General features: G+C 42.5%; 1 protein-coding gene across 1 annotated transcript in view; it reads right to left on the minus strand.

Annotated features, from left to right (window-relative positions):
• Positions 1–21,675, minus strand: part of LOC126175766 (glutamate-rich WD repeat-containing protein 1) — an 81,718-nt gene that overhangs the window by 56,034 nt on the left and 4,009 nt on the right. Inside the window, exons 2-4 of the mRNA XM_049922735.1 lie at positions 14,657–14,790; positions 14,180–14,329; positions 11,117–11,315 (exon numbers count right to left, since the gene is read on the minus strand). Coding sequence (XP_049778692.1) covers positions 11,117–11,315; positions 14,180–14,329; positions 14,657–14,790 — 483 coding nt within the window. The remainder of the gene's footprint in view (positions 1–11,116; positions 11,316–14,179; positions 14,330–14,656; positions 14,791–21,675) is intronic.

Raw genomic sequence — 21,675 nt, forward strand, 5'->3', positions numbered from 1 at the left:
TAGATCACGTGGGTGCTTTCACACGTGGCTCTGCCTTTGATTGTGTACACCTTCCGGGTTACAGGACTGGAGTAGGTGGTGGTGGGAGGGTGCATGGGACAGGTTTTACACCGGGGGCGGTTACAAGGGTAGGAGCCAGAGGGTAGGGAAGGTGGTTTGGGGATTTCATAGGGATGAACTAAGAGGTTACGAAGGTTAGGTGGACGGCGGAAAGACACTCTTGGTGGAGTGGGGAGGATTTCATGAAGGATGGATCTCATTTCAGGGCAGGATTTGAGGAAGTCGTATCCCTGCTGGAGAGCCACATTCAGAATCTGATCCAGTCCCGGAAAGTATCCTGTCACAAGTGGGGCACTTTTGTGGTTGTTCTGTGGGAGGTTCTGGGTTTGAGAGGATGAGGAAGTGGCTCTGGTTATTTGCTTCTGTACCAGGTCGGGAGGGTAGCTGCGGGATGCGAAAGCTGTTGTCAGGTTGTTGGTGTAATGCTTCAGGGATTCCGGACTGGAGCAGATTCGTTTGCCACGAAGACCTAGGCTGTAGGGAAGGGACCGTTTGATGTGGAATGGGTGGCAGCTGTCGTAATGGAGGTACTGTTGCTTGTTGGTGGGTTTGATGTGGACGGACGTGTGAAGCTGGCCATTGGATAGGTGAAGGTCAACATCAAGGAAAGTGGCATGGGATTTGGAGCAGGACCAGGTGAATCTGATGGAACCAAAGGAGTTGAGGTTGGAGAGGAAATTCTGGAGTTCTTCTTCACTGTGAGTCCAGATCATGAAGATGTCATCAATAAATCTGTACCAAACTTTGGGTTGGCAGGCCTGGGTAACCAAGAAGGCTTCCTCTAAGCGACCCATGAATAGGTTGGCGTACGAGGGGGCCATCCTGGTACCCATGGCTGTTCCCTTTAATTGTTGGTATGTCTGGTTTTCAAAAGTGAAGAAGTTGTGGGTCAGGATGAAGCTGGCTAAGGTAATGAGGAAAGAGGTTTTAGGTAGGGTGGCAGGTGATCGGCGTGAAAGGAAGTGCTCCATCGCAGCGAGGCCCTGGACGTGCGGGATATTTGTGTATAAGGAAGTGGCATCAATGGTGACAAGGATGGTTTCTGGGGGTAACGGACTGGGTAAGGATTCCAGGCGTTCGAGAAAGTGGTTGGTGTCTTTGATGAAGGATGGGAGACTGCATGTAATGGGTTGAAGGTGTTGATCCACGTAGGCAGAGATACGTTCTGTGGGGGCTTGGTAACCAGCTACAATGGGGCGGCCGGGATGATTGGGTTTGTGAATTTTAGGAAGAAGGTAGAAGGTAGGGGTGCGGGGTGTCGGTGGGGTCAGGAGGTTGATGGAGTCAGGTGAAAGGTTTTGTAGGGGGCCTAAGGTTCTGAGGATTCCTTGAAGCTCTGCCTGGACATCAGGAATGGGATTCCCTTGGCAAACTTTGTATGTGGTGTTGTCTGAAAGCTGACGCAGTCCCTCAGCCACATACTCCCGACGATCAAGTACCACGGTCGTGGAACCCTTGTCCGCCGGAAGAATGACGATGGACCACTCCCTCCAAAACCTCAAAATTCCGATCAACACAATCTGGCACCACAACACCCCAATTCAGTAGTTAACCTTTCCTCCAAACCTCTCTCCCAATCCGAAACCTCTGTCCTATCCAAAGGCCTCACCTTCAGCCCCACTCCCAGATTCAACCAAACAGCCCTCGTCAAAGATTTACTGTCCTACACTCGTACTCTCTGCTGGAAGTATCACTTTGCCACGAAGAAAAATGATCCTAATCCTACCCCTAATGATCCAACTCCCCAAGACACTATCCAAATTGAACCCTGCCTGGAACAGTTCCGTCCTCCGTCACAGCGGGACCCACCTCCTCTTCCTCAAAATCACCCTCTCCAAACCTTCCAGGAATTTCTGACTTCCAGCCTTGCCTCTCAATCCTTCTTAAAAAACCTTAATCCTACTCCAAACATCACCACTGCTGAAGCCCAGGCTATCCGTGATCTGAAGGCTGACCGGTCCATCGTCATTCTTCCGGCGGACAAGGGTTCCACGACCGTGGTACTTGATCGTCGGGAGTATGTGGCTGAGGGACTGCGTCAGCTTTCAGACAACACCACATACAAAGTTTGCCAAGGTAATCCCATTCCTGATGTCCAGGCAGAGCTTCAAGGAATCCTCAGAACCTTAGGCCCCCTACAAAACCTTTCACCTGACTCCATCAACCTCCTGACCCCACCGACACCCCGCACCCCTACCTTCTACCTTCTTCCTAAAATTCACAAACCCAATCATCCCGGCCGCCCCATTGTAGCTGGTTACCAAGCCCCCACAGAACGTATCTCTGCCTACGTGGATCAACACCTTCAACCCATTACATGCAGTCTCCCATCCTTCATCAAAGACACCAACCACTTTCTCGAACGCCTGGAATCCTTACCCAGTCCGTTACCCCCAGAAACCATCCTTGTCACCATTGATGCCACTTCCTTATACACAAATATCCCGCACGTCCAGGGCCTCGCTGCGATGGAGCACTTCCTTTCACGCCGATCACCTGCCACCCTACCTAAAACCTCTTTCCTCATTACCTTAGCCAGCTTCATCCTGACCCACAACTTCTTCACTTTTGAAAACCAGACATACCAACAATTAAAGGGAACAGCCATGGGTACCAGGATGGCCCCCTCGTACGCCAACCTATTCATGGGTCGCTTAGAGGAAGCCTTCTTGGTTACCCAGGCCTGCCAACCCAAAGTTTGGTACAGATTTATTGATGACATCTTCATGATCTGGACTCACAGTGAAGAAGAACTCCAGAATTTCCTCTCCAACCTCAACTCCTTTGGTTCCATCAGATTCACCTGGTCCTACTCCAAATCCCTTGCCACTTTCCTTGATGTTGACCTTCACCTATCCAATGGCCAGCTTCACACGTCCGTCCACATCAAACCCACCAACAAGCAACAGTACCTCCATTACGACAGCTGCCACCAATTCCACATCAAACGGTCCCTTCCCTACAGCCTAGGTCTTCGTGGCAAACGAATCTGCTCCAGTCCGGAATCCCTGAAGCATTATACCAACAACCTGACAACAGCTTTCGCATCCCGCAACTACCCTCCCGACCTGGTACAGAAGCAAATAACCAGAGCCACTTCCTCATCCTCTCAAACCCAGAACCTCCCACAGAAGAACCACAAAAGTGACCCACTTGTGACAGGATACTTTCCGGGACTGGATCAGATTCTGAATGTGGCTCTCCAGCAGGGATACGACTTCCTCAAATCCTGCCCTGAAATGAGATCCATCCTTCATGAAATCCTCCCCACTCCACCAAGAGTGTCTTTCCGCCGTCCACCTAACCTTCGTAACCTCTTAGTTCATCCCTATGAAATCCCCAAACCACCTTCCCTACCCTCTGGCTCCTACCCTTGTAACCGCCCCCGGTGTAAAACCTGTCCCATGCACCCTCCCACCACCACCTACTCCAGTCCTGTAACCCGGAAGGTGTACACAATCAAAGGCAGAGCCACGTGTGAAAGCACCCACGTGATCTACCAACTGACCTGCCTACACTGTGATGCATTCTATGTGGGAATGTCCAGCAAGAAACTGTCCATTCGCATGAATGGACACAGGCAGACAGTGTTTGTTGGTAATGAGGATCACCCTGTGGCTAAACATGCCTTGGTGCACGACCAGCACATCTTGGCGCAGTGTTACACCGTCCGGGTTATCTGGATACTTCCTACTAATACCAACCTATCCGAACTCCGGAGATGGGAACTTGCTCTTCAATATATCCTCTCTTCCCGTTATCCACCAGGCCTCAATCTCCGCTAATTTCAAGTTGCCGCCACTCATACCTCACCTGTCATTCAACAACATCTTTGCCTCTACACTTCTGCCTCGACTGACATCTCTGCCCAAACTCTTTGTCTTTAAATATGTCTGCTTGTGTCTGTATATGTGTGGATGGATATGTGTGTGTGTGTGTGTGTGTGCAAGTGTGTACCCGTCCTTTTTTCCCCCTAAGGTAAGTCTTTCCGCTCCCGGGACTGGAATGACTCCTTACCCTCTCCCTTAAAACCCACATCCTTTCGTCTTTCCCTCTCCTTCCCTCTTTCCTGATGAGGCAACAGTTTGTTGCGAAAGCTTGAATTTTGTGTGTATGTTTGTGTTCGTTTGTGTGTCTGTCGACCTGCCAGCACGTTCATTTGGTAAGTCACATCATCTTTGTTTTTAGATATATAGTTATATATTTTGTCAGCTGCCAACTTCATCATGGATACTAAATGGCAGGAGAGCTGGAGTGATAGTGCCTCGCCTGACAACCATGAACTTATCTGAAACTTCCTGGCAGATTAAAACTGTGTGCCCGACCGAGACTCGAACTCGGGACCTTTGCCTTTCGCAGGCAAGTGCTCTACCAACTGAGCTACCGAAGCACGACTCACGCCCGGTACTCACAGCTTTACTTCTGCCAGTACCTCGTCTCCTACCTTCCAAACTTTACAGAAGCTCTCCTGCGAACCTTGCAGAACCAGCACTCCCGAAAGAAAGGATATTGCGGAGACATGGCTTAGCCACAGCCTGGGGGATGTTTCCAGAATGAGATTTTCACTCTGCAGCGGAGTGTGCTCGGTCGGGCACACAGTTTTAATCTGCCAGGAAGTTTCATATCAGCGCACACTCCGCTGCAGAGTGAAAATCTCATTCTATGAACTTATCTGTCCATCAGAGATACCTAAGGGCTTTGAACTTCCACGACAGCTATGGAAAAGCCTAAACAGAATCCGAACAGGACATGGACTGTGTGCACACAATCTACACAAGTGGGGAACGCTTCCCAGCCCTAGATGTGACTGTGGGGCACCTAATCAAACAATACAGCACATCGCCCAGGACTGTGAATTAAGAGCCTACCAGGGTAGTCAGGCTGTCTACTTCAACGCCACACCACCCTGCCTCGAATGGATTGCCAATTTGGACGTCAGAATTTGAAGACTTGTTTAATGCAAAATATCTGCTGTGATGTTACTTTTTATTGTGTTTATGTATTATATTTTATCTGAATATGTATCCTTCACTTATGTATTTTATAGTTTATTTTATGATATAATTTCATAACGTAATAAGTGTAAACCATGTGTGTAGCACCATACGCTAAATAAATAAATAAATTTGGCAAAAGCAGTAAAAATTTATTGTTAATCTACTCCGTGTTGTGTGAATCTTACCTCCATCTGTCTACTCTAGATTTGATTGCAATTCTTCATTTTTGTGGCCACGGCATTCATAAATACTTTACACTTGTTAAACATATTTAAAATTCACATTTGCAAACTATTAAAAATGTAGAAGCAAACAACATTTCCACATACAAACAGAAACCAGACTAAAATGCCAGAAATGACAATTTTTTCAAAAAATAAAACAGAATATGTGAGGTAAAATATACCATATTTACCTAATCATAAGGCTAGGTGTTTTCCCAAATTCATCATCCAAAAAAAAACAAAGTTGTCTTATATTCACAGAGTAAACTATTGTTGCTGAGGTTAACACATTTACATTGTTATTAGAGGATATATAGGTGGTCGTATTACATTTACAGATGAATCTTTGGCTACTGACAGCATGTGCAGATTTATTTTGAAGAATTTGAGAGAGCAGGAATGGGCAAATGGTACTCGCATCTCAACAGGCTCAAGATTTCCTGATGTGACAAAGCGTTCGATGCAGTATCGGCATTGCTCGAATAATCACATGACATTGGACTCTCACGGTGTTAGTGCAAGGGATACGCGAGAAACTATGAACTAGCCACTATAACAATCTATTACAATTTGCTTACAATTTGACAGTCTTGTGAAAAACAGTAAGAAATAGCACTGAATTCTATCATCTTACAAATTCCTGTTGCATTTGAACAGGTTTCCAATAGCACTTCTCATACATGTACAGATACTGTGTACAAACATTATTGTTGCATTTTAAGTAAAGGTAACACTCAAAAGCAGACTTACTGACCTTCAAGAACGCTACTCGATTCAGAACCCAGATCAGTATTTTATTTGATAATGAGAAACTGTAATGACTTACTAAATACGTTCCAAATGAGAAATTTGGTCACTGTTCACATATTGGAATGCTGGGTAATAATGTTACCATCTTCTAATCTGATTTAGAACAAAATGGTGACTTTCAGAAGAAATAAGAAGCAAAAGTAATCCATAATGAAATGTCTAACAAACAAAATAAATCGTATTACTCTAATTATCCTCATAAGAATAGATTACAGTGGCAAGACCCATCGTGGAGATAGTACCAAACAGACATCAGTAGATCATGGCATGAGCACAAGTTTAAGGACTGGAAAAAATCACGACTACCATCTTTTACTTGTGTATTAGTTTCTGTTGTTACATATGACTTGCATCCTAGAAGACATTGCAGTCCATGTTTCATAGTTGCTCAAGCACAGCACTATGGAAGGGATGGAGGGCGAACAGTGATGTTGGCTTGGCTGAGAACTCACCAAGTGTGGGAAGGGGAGTACTGTAGTGAGCAGGCAGCAAATTACATCATACTGCCAACCTTGGGAATCTATACTGCATACTTTCATTTTTAGGAGAATCTACCACATTTAAACTGCACTTCACCTGAATCTGTCTGTAGTTGGAACTGAATTTACTTTAAAATTGGACAAATACCCAACAATAGCACTCATTTCTGCAGGAGACAGTAAAAGAACTTGCCCCCCTTCTAACAGCCGTGTACCGCAAGTCTCTAGAGGAACAGAAGGTTCCAAATGATTGGAAAAGAGCACAGGTAGTCCCAGTCTTCAAGAAGGGTCGTCGAGCAGATGCGCAAAACTATAGACCTATCTCTCTGACGTCGATCTGTTGTAGAATTTTAGAACATGTCTTTTGCTCGAGTATCATGTCGTTTTTGGAAACTCAGAATCTACTATGTAGGAATCAACATGGATTCCGGAAACAGCGATCGTGTGAAACCCAACTCGCTTTATTTGTTCATGAGACCCAGAAAATATTAGATACAGGCTCCCAGGTAGATGCCATTTTCCTTGACTTCCGGAAGGCGTTCGATACAGTTCCGCACTGTCGCCTGATAAACAAAGTAAGAGCCTACGGAATATCAGACCAGCTGTGTGGCTGGATTGAAGAGTTTTTAGCAAACAGAACACAGCATGTTGTTCTCAATGGAGAGACATCTACAGACGTTAAAGTAACCTCTGGCGTGCCACAGGGGAGTGTTATGGGACCATTGCTTTTCACAATATATATAAATGACCTAGTAGATAGTGTCGGAAGTTCCATGCGGCTTTTCGCGGATGATGCTGTAGTATACAGAGAAGTTGCAGCATTAGAAAATTGTAGCGAAATGCAGGAAGATCTGCAGCGGATAGGCACTTGGTGCAGGGAGTGGCAACTGACCCTTAACATAGACAAATGTAATGTATTGCGAATACATAGAAAGAAGGATCCTTTATTGTATGATTATATGATAGCGGAACAAACACTGGTAGCAGTTACTTCTGTAAAATATCTGGGAGTATGCGTGCGGAACGATTTGAAGTGGAATGATCATATAAAATTAATTGTTGGTAAGGCGGGTACCAGGTTGAGATTCATTGGGAGAGTCCTTAGAAAATGTAGTCCATCAACAAAGGAGGTGGCTTACAAAACACTCGTTCGACCTATACTTGAGTATTGCTCATCAGTGTGGGATCCGTACCAGATCGGGTTGACGGAGGAGATAGAGAAGATCCAAAGAAGAGCGGCGCGTTTCGTCACAGGGTTATTTGGTAACCGTGATAGCGTTACGGAGATGTTTAACAAACTCAAGTGGCAGACCCTGCAAGAGAGGCGCTCTGCATCGCGGTGTAGCTTGCTCGCCAGGTTTCGAGAGGGTGCGTTTCTGGATGAGGTATCGAATATATTGCTTCCCCTACTTATACCTCCCGAGGAGATCACGAATGTAAAATTAGAGAGATTAGAGCGTGCACAGAGGCTTTCAGACAGTCGTTCTTCCCGCGAACCATATGCGACTGGAACAGGAAAGGGAGATAATGACAGTGGCACGTAAAGTGCCCTCCGCCACACACCGTTGGGTGGCTTGCGGAGTATAAATGTAGATGTAGATGGTCACCAATGGAGTTTCATGCAGTAATGTAGTCAACACTCACTGTGACATATGTCAGCTGTTGGTTCTACACAGTCAATGAAAGAGCAGTGGGCACATGATATGTTTGGCAGCAAGAGACATTGTAACATTCTCACGTCAGTATAGAGCGAAATTTGTTATGTATTCGGATAGAAACAGCTGTTTTCTCAGGCCCCCCAGTAACCACAACCTCAAAAAATCATGACATATTTGGAAGAATCAGTTTGTGTCAATGAAGATATAAATTTCACAGCTGTGCTATTGGGATAATGATTAAAAATAGTGATACCACAGCAAGCAGTTGAAAATGTGGAAAACAGTATGCAAATTAATGTAAATAATTTATTTTTGTTTATTTTATTTCTCCCTATATTATCAGAATATAGACGATCAATAAATGGCATAAATTTAGAATAGGTATAATCTTAACCTTTTAGGCACATACTATATGTCAGTATGTAATTTAGATTAGTCACAATAATGCTAAAAGTAAATTTTTCTCAAAAGCCTCTTACACTTGGGTAAATACGGTATGCATCTTTAGAAGCAGCAAAACAGCTTTATAATACCTTTAACAATAAATCTGATTTATGCAGTAACTGCTATGTATTTTGTAGCAAAGGCTAGCTTCACTGAACACATCATCAATTTTAAACCATATCAAATTCAAATACATGTAACATTTTGTAATTTGGAACTCTGTGTTTTATGTACATCTACTTCTATTTATGAGCATGTACATACATAGAACACACTACCATCTGCTAACTACAGTTGGCTACGTTGGCTACACTGAAACAGCTGTCGGAACCAACTGAGGCCATCTGATTCATACTGAAATACCATCTCACATCAGTTGCTGCACCGAGGCTCTTTAGAAAGTGAAGAGTTTGAACAAACAAGTCGATGCTGTTCTGGAAAACAAAGTCACTTTTCTTTATTTAAGAACAACTGCTGTATTAAGTTTTTAAGCCACATGTCATTTTGAAATTGAGGAGTTATGATCCGAGGGGAAAGATCTCAATTATACCATGATTTTTCAAGCCAAAATTTTGGAAAAAAGTGCAGCATACGTTCACATAAATACGGTAATACAACTGAGGTGCAGCAAGTGCACTAGAGGATGCCCTCCAATGGCTGTTTCAGCTGACAGCCGTCCATCCCATTGGTGTGAAGCATATATCAGAAACTTATGTCCAGGAGTGTATCAACCTCTGCACAAAATTTAAGTTTATTTATACGAGAATCATTGCAAAATTCATAACAACTACTTTTGTGTCAAAAACGGTAATGAATTACAAAATTCTGAAATCTTCAAATGGAAGGTTAGTTGATATGTAAACATTACATGTTGGGAGATAGATGAACACACACATTTCCAGAAAGATACAGTGTGAGAAAAAAGGCGAAAAAAATGTTTGTTGTTGCAAACGTGTATTACTGTCAATTGTAATAGTACATTACAAACTAAATGCATTCCATGGTATCAGCAATCTCCCCAAGAATTCAAACATGATGTGATGCAAGGTGGCACTCCTTTCCAGGAGAACGAAGTGTGAAGAAGAATCACAGCGTGAGCTGAGCAGCCATTCAGGATGGATGTTACCCCACTTGAACAGCACTCGTACATAAATGTTGTAGTTCACCATGGATGGAATGCATGACAATGCCATGAGGAGGATATGCAAGTAGTAGGAAATGCTGCTCTACCATACCGAATGGCTGCTCAGTGGGTAGACGCATTCAAATGTGGTAGAGCTGCAATGGCCGACATGCACCAATCCGGGTGGCCTGTTAATGAGAGTACGGACTGTGTTCGTAACCAGATCACCCGATGCTTGGAGAATGACAGAAGATGGACACTGCAGGAATTACAGCACCATACTGGGATTGAGAAGCCAACAACCTAAAGGATTTTACGTGACAAGTACACATGCATAAAGTTGCTGCAAAGTGAGTGTCTCATGCTCTAAGTGAACTGGAGAAGTGGACATTTTAAGAAACTTTCGTATGCATCTAATGTGTTACGAGGAGGAGGAGGACAACATGCTTGTGAGAATTGTCGAATTAGATGAATATTGGGCCAGAGGGGGTCTCAAATGCCAGTCCACAAAATGGGATCATCCAAGTTCACCTCACAGGCAGAAATTTTGTCACAATCCCTCTCCTGTCAAGTTAATGGTCATCATAGCCTGTGACATTAGAGGAGTGATTTTGTGCCATTTCATTCCACAGGGGCAAACTGTTAATGCACTGCACTAATGTTGCACTTTCCTGCAATGACACCTATGATGGGCTATTTGGGAGAAACATCCTGAACATCTACATGATGCATCAATTCTTCAGGACAATGTGAGAGCACATACAGCAGCTATGTGCGCAATGAGGATGGAAAAGACTGGAGCTACCACCATATTCGCCAGACTTATCACCCCGCCATTATGACCTCGTACCAAAACTGAAGGTGCTGTTGCACAGTACATGCTTTTGAACACACGAAGACATAGCCACAAAAGTGATTCATGAGATCCGATGTTTCAATCATGGTAAGGCCGTGGGTATTCGGAGTCTTCCACAGCATTGGCAGTGTGTGACAGATACCTCAGGAGACCATTTCGAGGGTCTCTAAGATGCCACAGGTCTGTGTTCCTGCCCCGTACTACAGTGTGCTGTTGAAATTGAGGGCAACACACATTTTAAAGAACAAACTTTGATCCATCTTTTTTCTCGTGCTATATCTTTATGGTGGTGTGCGTGTTCATCCATCTCCCTACATGTCATGTTTACATATGGACTAACCCTCATTATGCATATTTCAGAACTTTTTAATTCATTATCATTTGCGAGACAAAAAATACCTGCTTTGACTTTTGCAGTGACCCTCATAGTTGATATAGTGACAAATATAAATTAATATAGCAAACCTGGCATAACAGAAGACCAATCTAAACCAAAGCCCTCAGACTGGTGTCCTGTAAATGTATACAGTGGTTGACCAGGAAGTGTACCACTGTCATTTTGTGGCTGATCCACTTCTCGTAACTGTGGTGTTATGTTCCAAACACTGACATTTCCTAGTTCTGACCATGCTGCAGTCAGCACAAGGTCTTCAAATGTAGAAACCTGCAAATAAAAGATAATAAATACCATCCTTCTTGTACAAAGTGTAAAAATAACTTAACTATGTCACATCTACAGTGGTATGATAAACCTGCATGCATCATAATATCAGGCATATCACAGGACATCTCACTCTTATATAATAATTATATATTAGTGCTAGGTAAAATAATATTTACATCACACACTGAAAGTTCCTGGCAGATTAAAACTGTATGCTAGACCAAGACGCAAATGTAGGACATTTGCCTTTCTTGTGCAAGGGCTCTAATGACTGTGCTATCGAAGTACAACTCAAAGATAATGGCAGAAGTAAAGCTGTAAGGATGAGTGAAGAGTTGTGCTCGCATATCCCACTTGGTACAGCACTTATCTGCAAAATACAAAGGTTCCAGGTTTCAGTCCCAGCCAGCACACCGTATAATCTGCCAGTATATTTCACTCGCCTGCAGAGTGTAAATTTATTCCGCAAATATTACAAATTACTATTACCATCTAGCAGACATTAATTTCAGTAAATGATACACTTTCTCAATCACAATAACAAAGGAGCAAACACAGCAGTACAAAAACCAAAATGTGGTTTCCCTCTGGTGCACAGCTTTAGGATTTGACACCACTTCAACAGTTTTCTTGTCATTGCTACCATTTATTACTCAATTAGTTCCCCGTTGAGCCTCGTAGGGCTGAGTAGGTACCATTATAAAATTTTTCAGCTCATAAAAAAATCTACAGAGACCCAGCCCAGCAGCTTTCTGAAGTTTGGCTAATCCCATTTCAAGCACCGAGAGTGTCATTGCCAACGTATAGCCTGGCCTTAAATCTACCCATCATTTTCTGTGAGGTACACTCCACCATAGATTCTCTCTATTCTACTTGGTTTAGCCATGCATTAACCATTCAATCTCTGTAATAATTTAAGTAAACTCTATCCTGTCATCTGCGTGTCTGCATTTGTGATGGTACTCAATTCTACCAGAGATTCTCTCTATTCTCTCCAGTGTAGACATTCATCAAATTACTGGAATTACACACTGTCCTCTCACATTAACATGAGCTCCTGTCAAACGCTTGAATAACATACTTCTGCACGTGAACTGCTGTGAGACACGGAGGAAGAGTCAATGAGGTTCTGGAAAGTATAGATAGAGATGTGGCCCTGTTGGCAGTTGTGCTAGTTTTCTCTACAGAATATCCAAACAAGGTGGTTCCACAAATTCTCAACTGGGCTTAAATCTTGGTAGTTTGTTAGCTAGGGGAGTACTGTAAACTTGGTGACAATTTGGGATAGTGCCATTTTACCATGCTCAGTATAACTCAATTACAGTGGCATGCAAACACTTTACAAACTTAGATCTTTTGGAAATGCTTCCACACTTGGCCCACAAGCTGATGATCAAACTCTTTTGTACTTTAGATAAATCACTCAGTTTCCACATTACAATGACTCCACTGTTTTTCGCATCCCCTCGACATGTTTACTACACTCTTCACTGCTAGTGCTGCTACCTGCTGTCTGTAAGTGGTTACTGCACGCTGATGTCAAACACAGGCTGTGGTCATGTTAATGTGACTAGATTGTATACACGTGAGACCTATACTGTTGTCCAACAGTTGCAAAGACTGTACTCCCTGCTGTCTTCTATCAACTTCTCCTCTCGCACTTTGGACATGATTTTTACTTCGTCCAAGGCAATGGTGTGTGTGAGAGCACTTGGGTGAAGAATCTAGTCTATTGAAAACATTGTTCAGCTTTTGGATTTGCTGTGGTGACTATTAAACATTCTCTAAATAATGACTGGGCACAGGTAGAGGAGATACAATGGCAATAAATGCCATGAACAAAATATGAGGGTGGTCTGAAAAGTTCTTGGAATCACCACGACAGGTCAGCGCTAGTGCAACAAGTTGTTCACATGATATTCATTGGACTGTTGCCTGTAAACACGTGCCACATCAGTGCTCTTGGAAGAGAGCTGTGGCGGTGATGTGGCTCTGTTATTGTTCCCACATAGTGATTTGCGAAGATGGAAAAAAATCTAGATTTGAGCAGTGATTAAGTACTTCACAAAGAAAGGTATGAAAGCAAAGGGATTCATGCCGATTTCCAGAATACACTGGGGGACTGTGCTCCTTCATATTCAACTCTTGCCAAGTGGACAAATGAATGTAAATTTGGTCGGCAGAGCTTAGATGATGATCTGTGCATTGGTTAGCCAAGTTGTGTCACTACTATGGAAATCATTGCAAAAGTGCACAAAATTGTCATGGAGGATTGCCAATCTGAAAGAGCATATCACAAAATCAACTTGACTCGATATTTTGGTGATCTAACTGGTCGCCATCTTCAGGAGAATGCTGCTTCTGCTGATGAGTCCCACTGAGAACTGATGCCAGGCTGCAAATTGACGTCCTATATAGGCCACCGGTCAGTACAAGGCGCATGCGCCACCCATCACGGTTGCTGCCCTCCAAGACAGGGAGATGGCACCGCCCTTGGTACAACACTACTGACAATGATGTATCACACTCAGGGCTGCACCGAACACTGGCCTTCTTTGTACAGGTTCAATATTCCCTGTTACTCCTTCTTAGCATGGGTACCTCACAATTGAGCAATGTTCTAAGATGTGCCACACTAGTGTTTTGTAATTAATCTCCTTTATGGATTGACAGTTTTTCCTAGTATCCTACTAATAAATCAAAGTCTGCCAGCCGCTTTATTTATGACCAAGCTTATGTCGTCATTTCTTATCACTCCAAATTGTTACACCCAGATATTTGAACAAGTTGAGTGATTCCAACTGTGACCTCAAATTTCTCTCTGGTACTAATAAAGCAATTAACATACTTCTAGTTTTACTTACTCGCACTCTGTTTACACAACCTTTGTGATGTATGAATGACCACTTCATCTGAGGTTTTTTACTGTTATCATCATCATCATCGTCATCACTATCACTATCGCTGCTCTCATCATCTTCTTCATCTTGTTTTATCTGATGCATATTAGACAGCTGAAAATGAATGACAGTACACAATTTGCAATAGAATACTTTACAACAAAAAATCACTGGCTTATGTCACAAGTATTTTTGAAAATATTTCATTTGAAGAACCAGAGTACAATACCGGTATGTTTCCTATTATTTATGTAAGTGGGTGCGAAAAGGCAGAGAGAACAGAGATTAAAGAAACAGCTTGACAACTAATAATACTGATACAGAGATGAGGGAAACTGGTTACTGGAGGAAAATGAATCACAGAGCAACAGGGAAAAAGGCAATGCAATGCAGTTAAAGGCATAAATTTCAAGAAAAGTTGTTAAATGGTTTCTAACTTACCTTCATCACTATTAAGCTATTGGTATGTACTTTGGGTGACTGTGTTCCTGCTACAGCATAAGCAGTCAGTGGAAAATTCTCTCTGTTGTCTCCTAATGCATCTTTTATTATATCAAAGCTTAAACAAGGGGAACCTGTAAATAATTCAGTACATTAAGAATGTGATCATCAGGCTTGCATGTATATGGTCACAGGCTCTATTAAAATGCTAAATATTATGATAAGTCTTGTGCAGTGAGTACTAGCAAAGTTTTGCAATGCTGGATGACAAATAAATAAGTCAGTTTTTTTTCTGCACATTTTTAGGACCATGCAAAACAAATAATGTATTGTGAGCATTTCAGCGTTTTGTTAAGAGACATGGAGTTGGTCTCTTAGACCGAACCTTTTTCACTTATGAGGTTTAGTTTCACCTATCTGGCTACATTAATTCCCAAACTTTGGTCATCAGAAAACCCATATGCCTTAAGAGAAATGCTATTGCAGGAATATAGGTTGCCATAAAGTGAGTGTGAATTATAGGGTTGATCTGTTCGATACTACATCACTTCTGCTGTCTATTGTAACAAAATAATTTATCCATTTATTGCCCTGATGAATGAAAATGAGATCATTCATTCAATCTTCCAACAAGAAAATGCTACTGCTCATCTGGCACACAGTACTACGACTTTTAGATGAAATCTTTAGAGATGGAGTAGTTATAAAAGGGCTCTGGTCCCTACACTCACCAGATCTGTCTCCACCCAACACCCCTCTGGGGTGTGGCTGAAACATTTGTGTATCAAAATAACCCAAAGACAATAGATGCACTGAAGACAGTGATAACATTATCTGCATTCAATTACGCACAAAACATTGGTAAAAGTGTTCACAACTATTTGTAAACTTGTTGAACTACACCTTTAAGGAAGAGTAAACCATTTCCAGCACCTACTGTGTTATTGGGAGTACAGTGCATTTAACTATAATTAATACAATTAATTAATTCCATTCTTACAATTGTAATAATGTTGAATCCCATCTCCCAGCATAACTGCATTCCCAAGCAGTAAATCTCAGTCCCTAGTTTATACAATGACATGAAAGTGCTGCCAACCTTCTGCACCCTGCAAAGTGACACACGCGGAGCTCACCACTGTGGAGAGACTTTGCAGGCGCACTGTACAGTTTCACCGTAAAAATAATTTTGTTCACAATGGAAATAAACTGACGCTTCGCGTCCACAATAAACAGTGCATGAAGGAGGTGATGAGCAGTATCTGTTTGGGCTGACTGCAACTATGCACTGAAAGAAACAAAATTGCAAATATCTGCTGAAACACCACAGACAAATCACCTGATGGCTCCTAGAGAAGACACACTGTGTGTGTCTATAGATCCCTGATATTACTCTGTAACATTGCTTTGTTTCCACAAGTGAAGACTCAAATAAAATGATTACATGTTTCAAAGGGATTAAGAGCTACTAAAGACAAAGATGAGAGAAAAGGGGCTAGGGAGGAGGAGTCAATGGAAGCATCAAATTCCACCCATCTGCTTTGACCTGTGACGTAAGGGTGTTGTGGTTTCATGGCGCCACCCGTCTGCTTTGACCCGTGACGTAAGGGTGTTGTGGTTTCATGGCGCCACCTGTCTGCTTTGACCCGTGACGTAAGGGTGTTGTGGTTTCATGGTGCCCTCTGGTGCGTGTGTGTGTGTGTGTGTGTGTGTGTGTGTGTGTGTGGCGGGGGGGGGGGGGGGGGGGCACGCGCGCGAGCTAATGCTCGCTGAGTATAATGTGTTGTATTGGGTTTATTACAGCTTTGCTGTTGGATGTGTAAAGTCATTGGCAGCAGTGTTTGTAATTCCAAACGTGAGGTTTGGAAGTTTTTTCAATGAGTTAACTTTCTTTTTTATTATGTGTTTGGCGTTTTTGTTAGGTGTTATTGGTTTGTTGTTTGTAGTGTGGTAAGATGTTTAATGTGTGTATGTGTGTGCGTGCAGGGGAGGGGGGGATCTAGTTTGCAGTGTTGAAATTTGCTGGTGGTAAGTAATTTTTTTTTTTTTTTCCTGTTGTTCTTGAGTTGCGATATTTTTTGTATTTGTGGTGGTATTGAATGTGTTTTAATTTATATAGGGATGTTTGATTTGTGGATTTTTGAGGTTGTGGTTTTGGTTTTATTTTTTGTAGTTGTGTGTGTTGGTTTTTTGGTATCAATGGTTGTGGTTGAGGTATATAGGTCACCGGAAATGACCGATTCCCATTTTTGTAGTTTTAGGTGTTGGTGTTTTGGTATTGTCATCTGTGGTTGATCTATATAGGTCAAGGGATATGTCTGATTCCAATTTTCATAGTTTTAGTTGTAAGTATTGGTGTTTTGGTATCGTCACCTGTGGTTGACCTATATAGGTCAAGGGAGGTGTCCGATGCCTGCAGATTTTTGTTGGTGTAGCACAATGTTAGTAATTTTGTGTTCTGGAAGCATGGTGTTTCTTTTCTATTATATTTAGCTTGTCCTCATCCTAAAAGCTCCCATTTCCCACAGTTGTCCCATTAGTTTGATTGTATTTTTGGAGGGAGATGTACTTGTCTTATTTGTATGTATTTTTGTGTTTGTTGCCGTGTGTATGTAGTGACGTCATAGGTGTCATATTGGAGATGCTTAGAATAGCCATTTCCGCCGTGCTGATGACACCATGGGTCAAAGCAGTCGGGTGGAATCAGACACTTCTGTAATCATGGGTGGAGACAATGAGTATATGTGCATGCCAGAAGGCTTGCTAAAAAAAAAATATTCAAATAACAGTTTTACAGTGAAAGAACAATTACAAAGTGCTCACTGCCACATAAATAATCATGCACCTTCCGATACTAAAAAAAAGGAAGCTGGGAGCCATATACTGATAGCAAATAAGGTGCCATGTGCTCAGCTAAGAAGAGTGGGAAACCTGGATATTAAAATAAAAATAACACTTGTTCCAGTTGATTCACTCACTGAGAAATTTTGGAAATACTCAACAAAGAGTTGTGTGCATTAAAACAGCCTAAGATGGGGAGGCTGTAGGTAGCTGAAAGAACAGATCAATGATCATCAACTATATGGCACTCCATCTTTCGATAGATAAATACTGCAAAGCATGAAAGTCGTGTATTTACATACATGTAGCTACTACTTCAAGTGAACCTCATCTGATGGCCACCCAAATTCTATTAAAAAATTTTAATAAGCTTTGTGATGTCTGAGGAAAAGAGAACAGTCTGACTGAAACTGGGTATTCTGTATAGCTATACCACTTGCTACACTGCACGTTGTTATGTATGTATGTTCAGCAAGGTGGTAGAAATGGAGGGGGAGGGGGGGGGGGTGATGACAATCTTAAGCGGTGATAATTTGTCACAATGGGTAAATTTTCTCTAACAATTTCAAAATCTTGTGTAGCCTCTCTAGCTATATTGTCATCTTGCAAGCATGCAAACAATCAATCTTGGGAGACAGTCACCCTTACAACTTTTGCCTGCTGTCATAACTGGTGAAGGGACATTACCAGTAACAGACATGACCACATGCCATCCTACATAGTCAGTGAGGAAGAGATCTGGCAAATGTGCTGTTAAAAGAAATAGGTGAACATCTCAAAGACCTTGCTGATTAAAATGAGGGTTTTGCATTGTGCTGATGGAAGAAAACACCTTCCTTATATTACAGAAAACTAGGAGAGTGGTGTGCTGACCACACGCCCCTCCTATCCGCATTCTCAGCTGAGGATGACACGGCGGTCAAATGGTCAAGATGGGCCACTTGTGGCCTGAAGACGGAGTGCTTATATTACAGAAACAGACTGAGCTCGATGATATGCCAGATTTATTTTGAACAGATCATTGTTTCCTCAACAAAAACCAATTCATGGTCATTGCAGTCAGTGGCACAAATTGATCCTGTCCTTGACTGAAATCTTATGGTCTACTTTACATTGACTGAGCCTATTGATACTTGACCATGTTTGGTCGTACTTTTACAGCCAGCCCAAACATACAATGACTTAAAAAGTTAAATCAAACTGCAATACCTTGGCATGTAATGCCAGATACCACCCCCCCCCCCCCCCCACCGGAAACACACACACAAACTTAAAAGTTCCAATTTAATGACAAGTTTTAAAACAAATTGTACTAGTAGCCATTTTTGATGTAATGTTGAGATAGGAGACATCACAACTGCACAATCAGAACATGCAATATTTGTTTTGTGCCTATATTATTTTTTGGAATGTAGGTTATGATTCTGGAATAATCGGTATTATACGATGAAATCTAGACTAAGCTGATAGTGACAGTTTTGTTGTGAGTCAGCAAAGCCAATGAATAGGAAATCCTACTTGTGGTGACAAACTGATGTGCACCCAGCCCAAGGCAAAGGTTGGCTTAGGTTGAATAGTGACACTTTGGTTATGAGTTGACAAAGAAATATATAAGGCTTCAATTAACCCATAGCTTTTGCACTTTTAGTCTACACCACACTTCTTCACTTCATTGATGGCAACACAGACTCTGCTATCACCGTTTAACACAATGGTTCATCTTTCACATTTACACCTGCATATTTCACTACACAGTGATGAGAATGGAGAGAGAACACAGCATCCACACTCAAATTTTGATTTACATTGTGATTTACCAAAAATACAGTTTTCTAGAACTCTTTCAATTCTAACCTAACATAGCTTCCTCATATGTTGGCTTCAACAGAAATTACAGACTAAACTTAATACTGTACTGTTTGTGGCATAACAGCGACACTTCCTGGGATGCTGATTGCTCCCTCCTGTGCCTTTATAAAGTTCGCCAGCTACGACTACAGCTTCCACAAAACAATAATCAATAGGTACTTTGAATCTACCAATAGCAGACATCACCTTTGACCCACTACATAATGATGTGGTGTCACATGTGCAAATTTGATAGAACAACACTATTATGACATTTATTTTGGTCTATATTATTTCTGAAATGTTTGTTGTGGTGGCATGTTGATATAAGGCATAGCCAGAGCTCCCTCCCCTACATCACATCAGTACTTTGATGATAACTATGCAAACACAGCAAATCGAGTACTGGGGTACACTGCAAGCCAACCACAGTTCTTTCTCATGCTCAATGTGCTTGTTGTATTACCTGTTCTGCAGGTGCATGCAGGAGAGGCACATTATACAGGTTACAGAGGAAAGAGCCAACCTGCACAGTGATTTATACCAATTGCACAAATGTACGACATCATGAGTACTAGCCAGCAACACCATCCCAGCCACATGTATCAAAGTTATTTTATATGAGTTATAACTTGCAGTGGATCTGTTTTGAAGGATCACATTACAACTCTCTCAAATTCACCGTTTGGAAAAACTTATCAGCACTATCTTGAGATGTTTACGATATTTACTTTAGACTGGTGCATGAAACAGATCTCTCTTCCAAAACAGCAAATAGAGATATGCACTCAGTGTCCTCAAGTTCAGTAAATTGTTCCTATTCTAGCCACAGCTCTGGGACTGACCGAAGCGTCTGATCCCACCCGTCAGCTTTGACCCGTGACGTAAGGCTGTTGCGGTGTTTGACGTCATGACGACGCGAAGTTTGGTTTGTGAGTGTGGCGTGTTTGTAGGTGTCGTCATGTTGCTGTTTGTGGTGTCCTCTGGTGGTGTTTTCAGAGGTTTTGTATTGTGTGATGTGGGTTCAGTTTGGTGTTTCTGCTTGTTCTGAGTGGTTCTCGTTTTGGCTGTGTGTGGAGAGGAATTATTTTCAGTGAGTTAACAACTTAGTGTTTTTGTGTGAAAATTATTGTAGTGCTGTTTGCTGTAGGTCGTGTGTTAATTTGAGTAAATTAATTTGTTGTTGCTCTTGTTAGGTACGGATATGATGGATAAAATTAACAGGTGAGTCCGTTGGAGTTGATAAAATTTCTGCAGCTGTTTGGCTTGTTGGCAGAGGTTGTGAAGTGTGCTGTTGGTGGGCATGATATGAAATGGGCAAAAGTTCCGGCGTCTCGGACCAGGGACGATTATATGTGGCGGTGCCGCAGGGATAACCTATGGCGCTCGATATGTCGTGGTTCCTGGTTGTGGAAGTCTAGGTTGGGCATGCGCGAGATTGTGTTGTTGACGTACTACTTTTGATATAAATCCTCTCACAGTTTTTGCGCGCATGAGACTTGTGTGAGTGAGAGGAGTGTGCTTGACTGGTTTTCGTTTTGTCGTGAAGTATGTTCAGAGTTTATTAAGTACAGTCTTGGATGGGTCTGAGGTTGTGGTAGTGCTGGACGAGTTGCAGTTCGGGACAAGGATGTATTGGAGGGGTAAGTCTGTGGTTGGTCTCTGGGTGTGGGGGCGTCTGTTGTACCGAGGGGTGGGTGTTCGGAGTGTGTTTTTAGGGTTGTGGAGGGGTGGTCTAAGAGAGAATTAGTGGGGTTAATTGAGTCTATAGAACCGGGTTCTACTGCAGTTTCTGATGCTTTTTCTTCTTGGTTGGGTGAGAGTGGGTACAATCATTTAGTAGTGAACCATAGTTTAGAGTTTAAAAATTATGAGACGGGGGCTTGTACGAATACCATAGAGGGGATGTGGGGGACCGTTAAGTCAGCTCTTGGGAGGGGGAAGAGGCACTTTTCTAACCTTCAGTGGCATTTAGATTAATACTGTTGGCGGAAGAGCGTCCCTGAGGACTATTGTGGTTTTTTTTTTTTTTTTTTTTTTTTTTTTTAAGATTTACAGGCCAAAGTTAGGATGGTTGGTGTGGGTGGATGGCTGTAGGGGTCAACAGAAACATCCGATCTCACGCGTCGGCTTTGACCCGTGACGTAAGCGTGTTGTGGTGTGTGACGTAATTACGGCGCGGAGTTTGGTTTGTGATTGTGGCGTGTTTGTAGATGTGTTGTTGTTTGTTGTGCCCTCTGGTGGTGTGTTCATGGTTTTCGTTTGTTTGGTGTGTTGGGGTCAGTTCGCTGTTGCTCAGTGGTGAGTGCTGCGTGCGTGGTTTTGAAGCG

Source organism: Schistocerca cancellata, chromosome 3 (genome assembly GCF_023864275.1).
Source record: "Schistocerca cancellata isolate TAMUIC-IGC-003103 chromosome 3, iqSchCanc2.1, whole genome shotgun sequence".
NCBI lineage: Eukaryota > Metazoa > Arthropoda > Insecta > Orthoptera > Acrididae > Schistocerca > Schistocerca cancellata.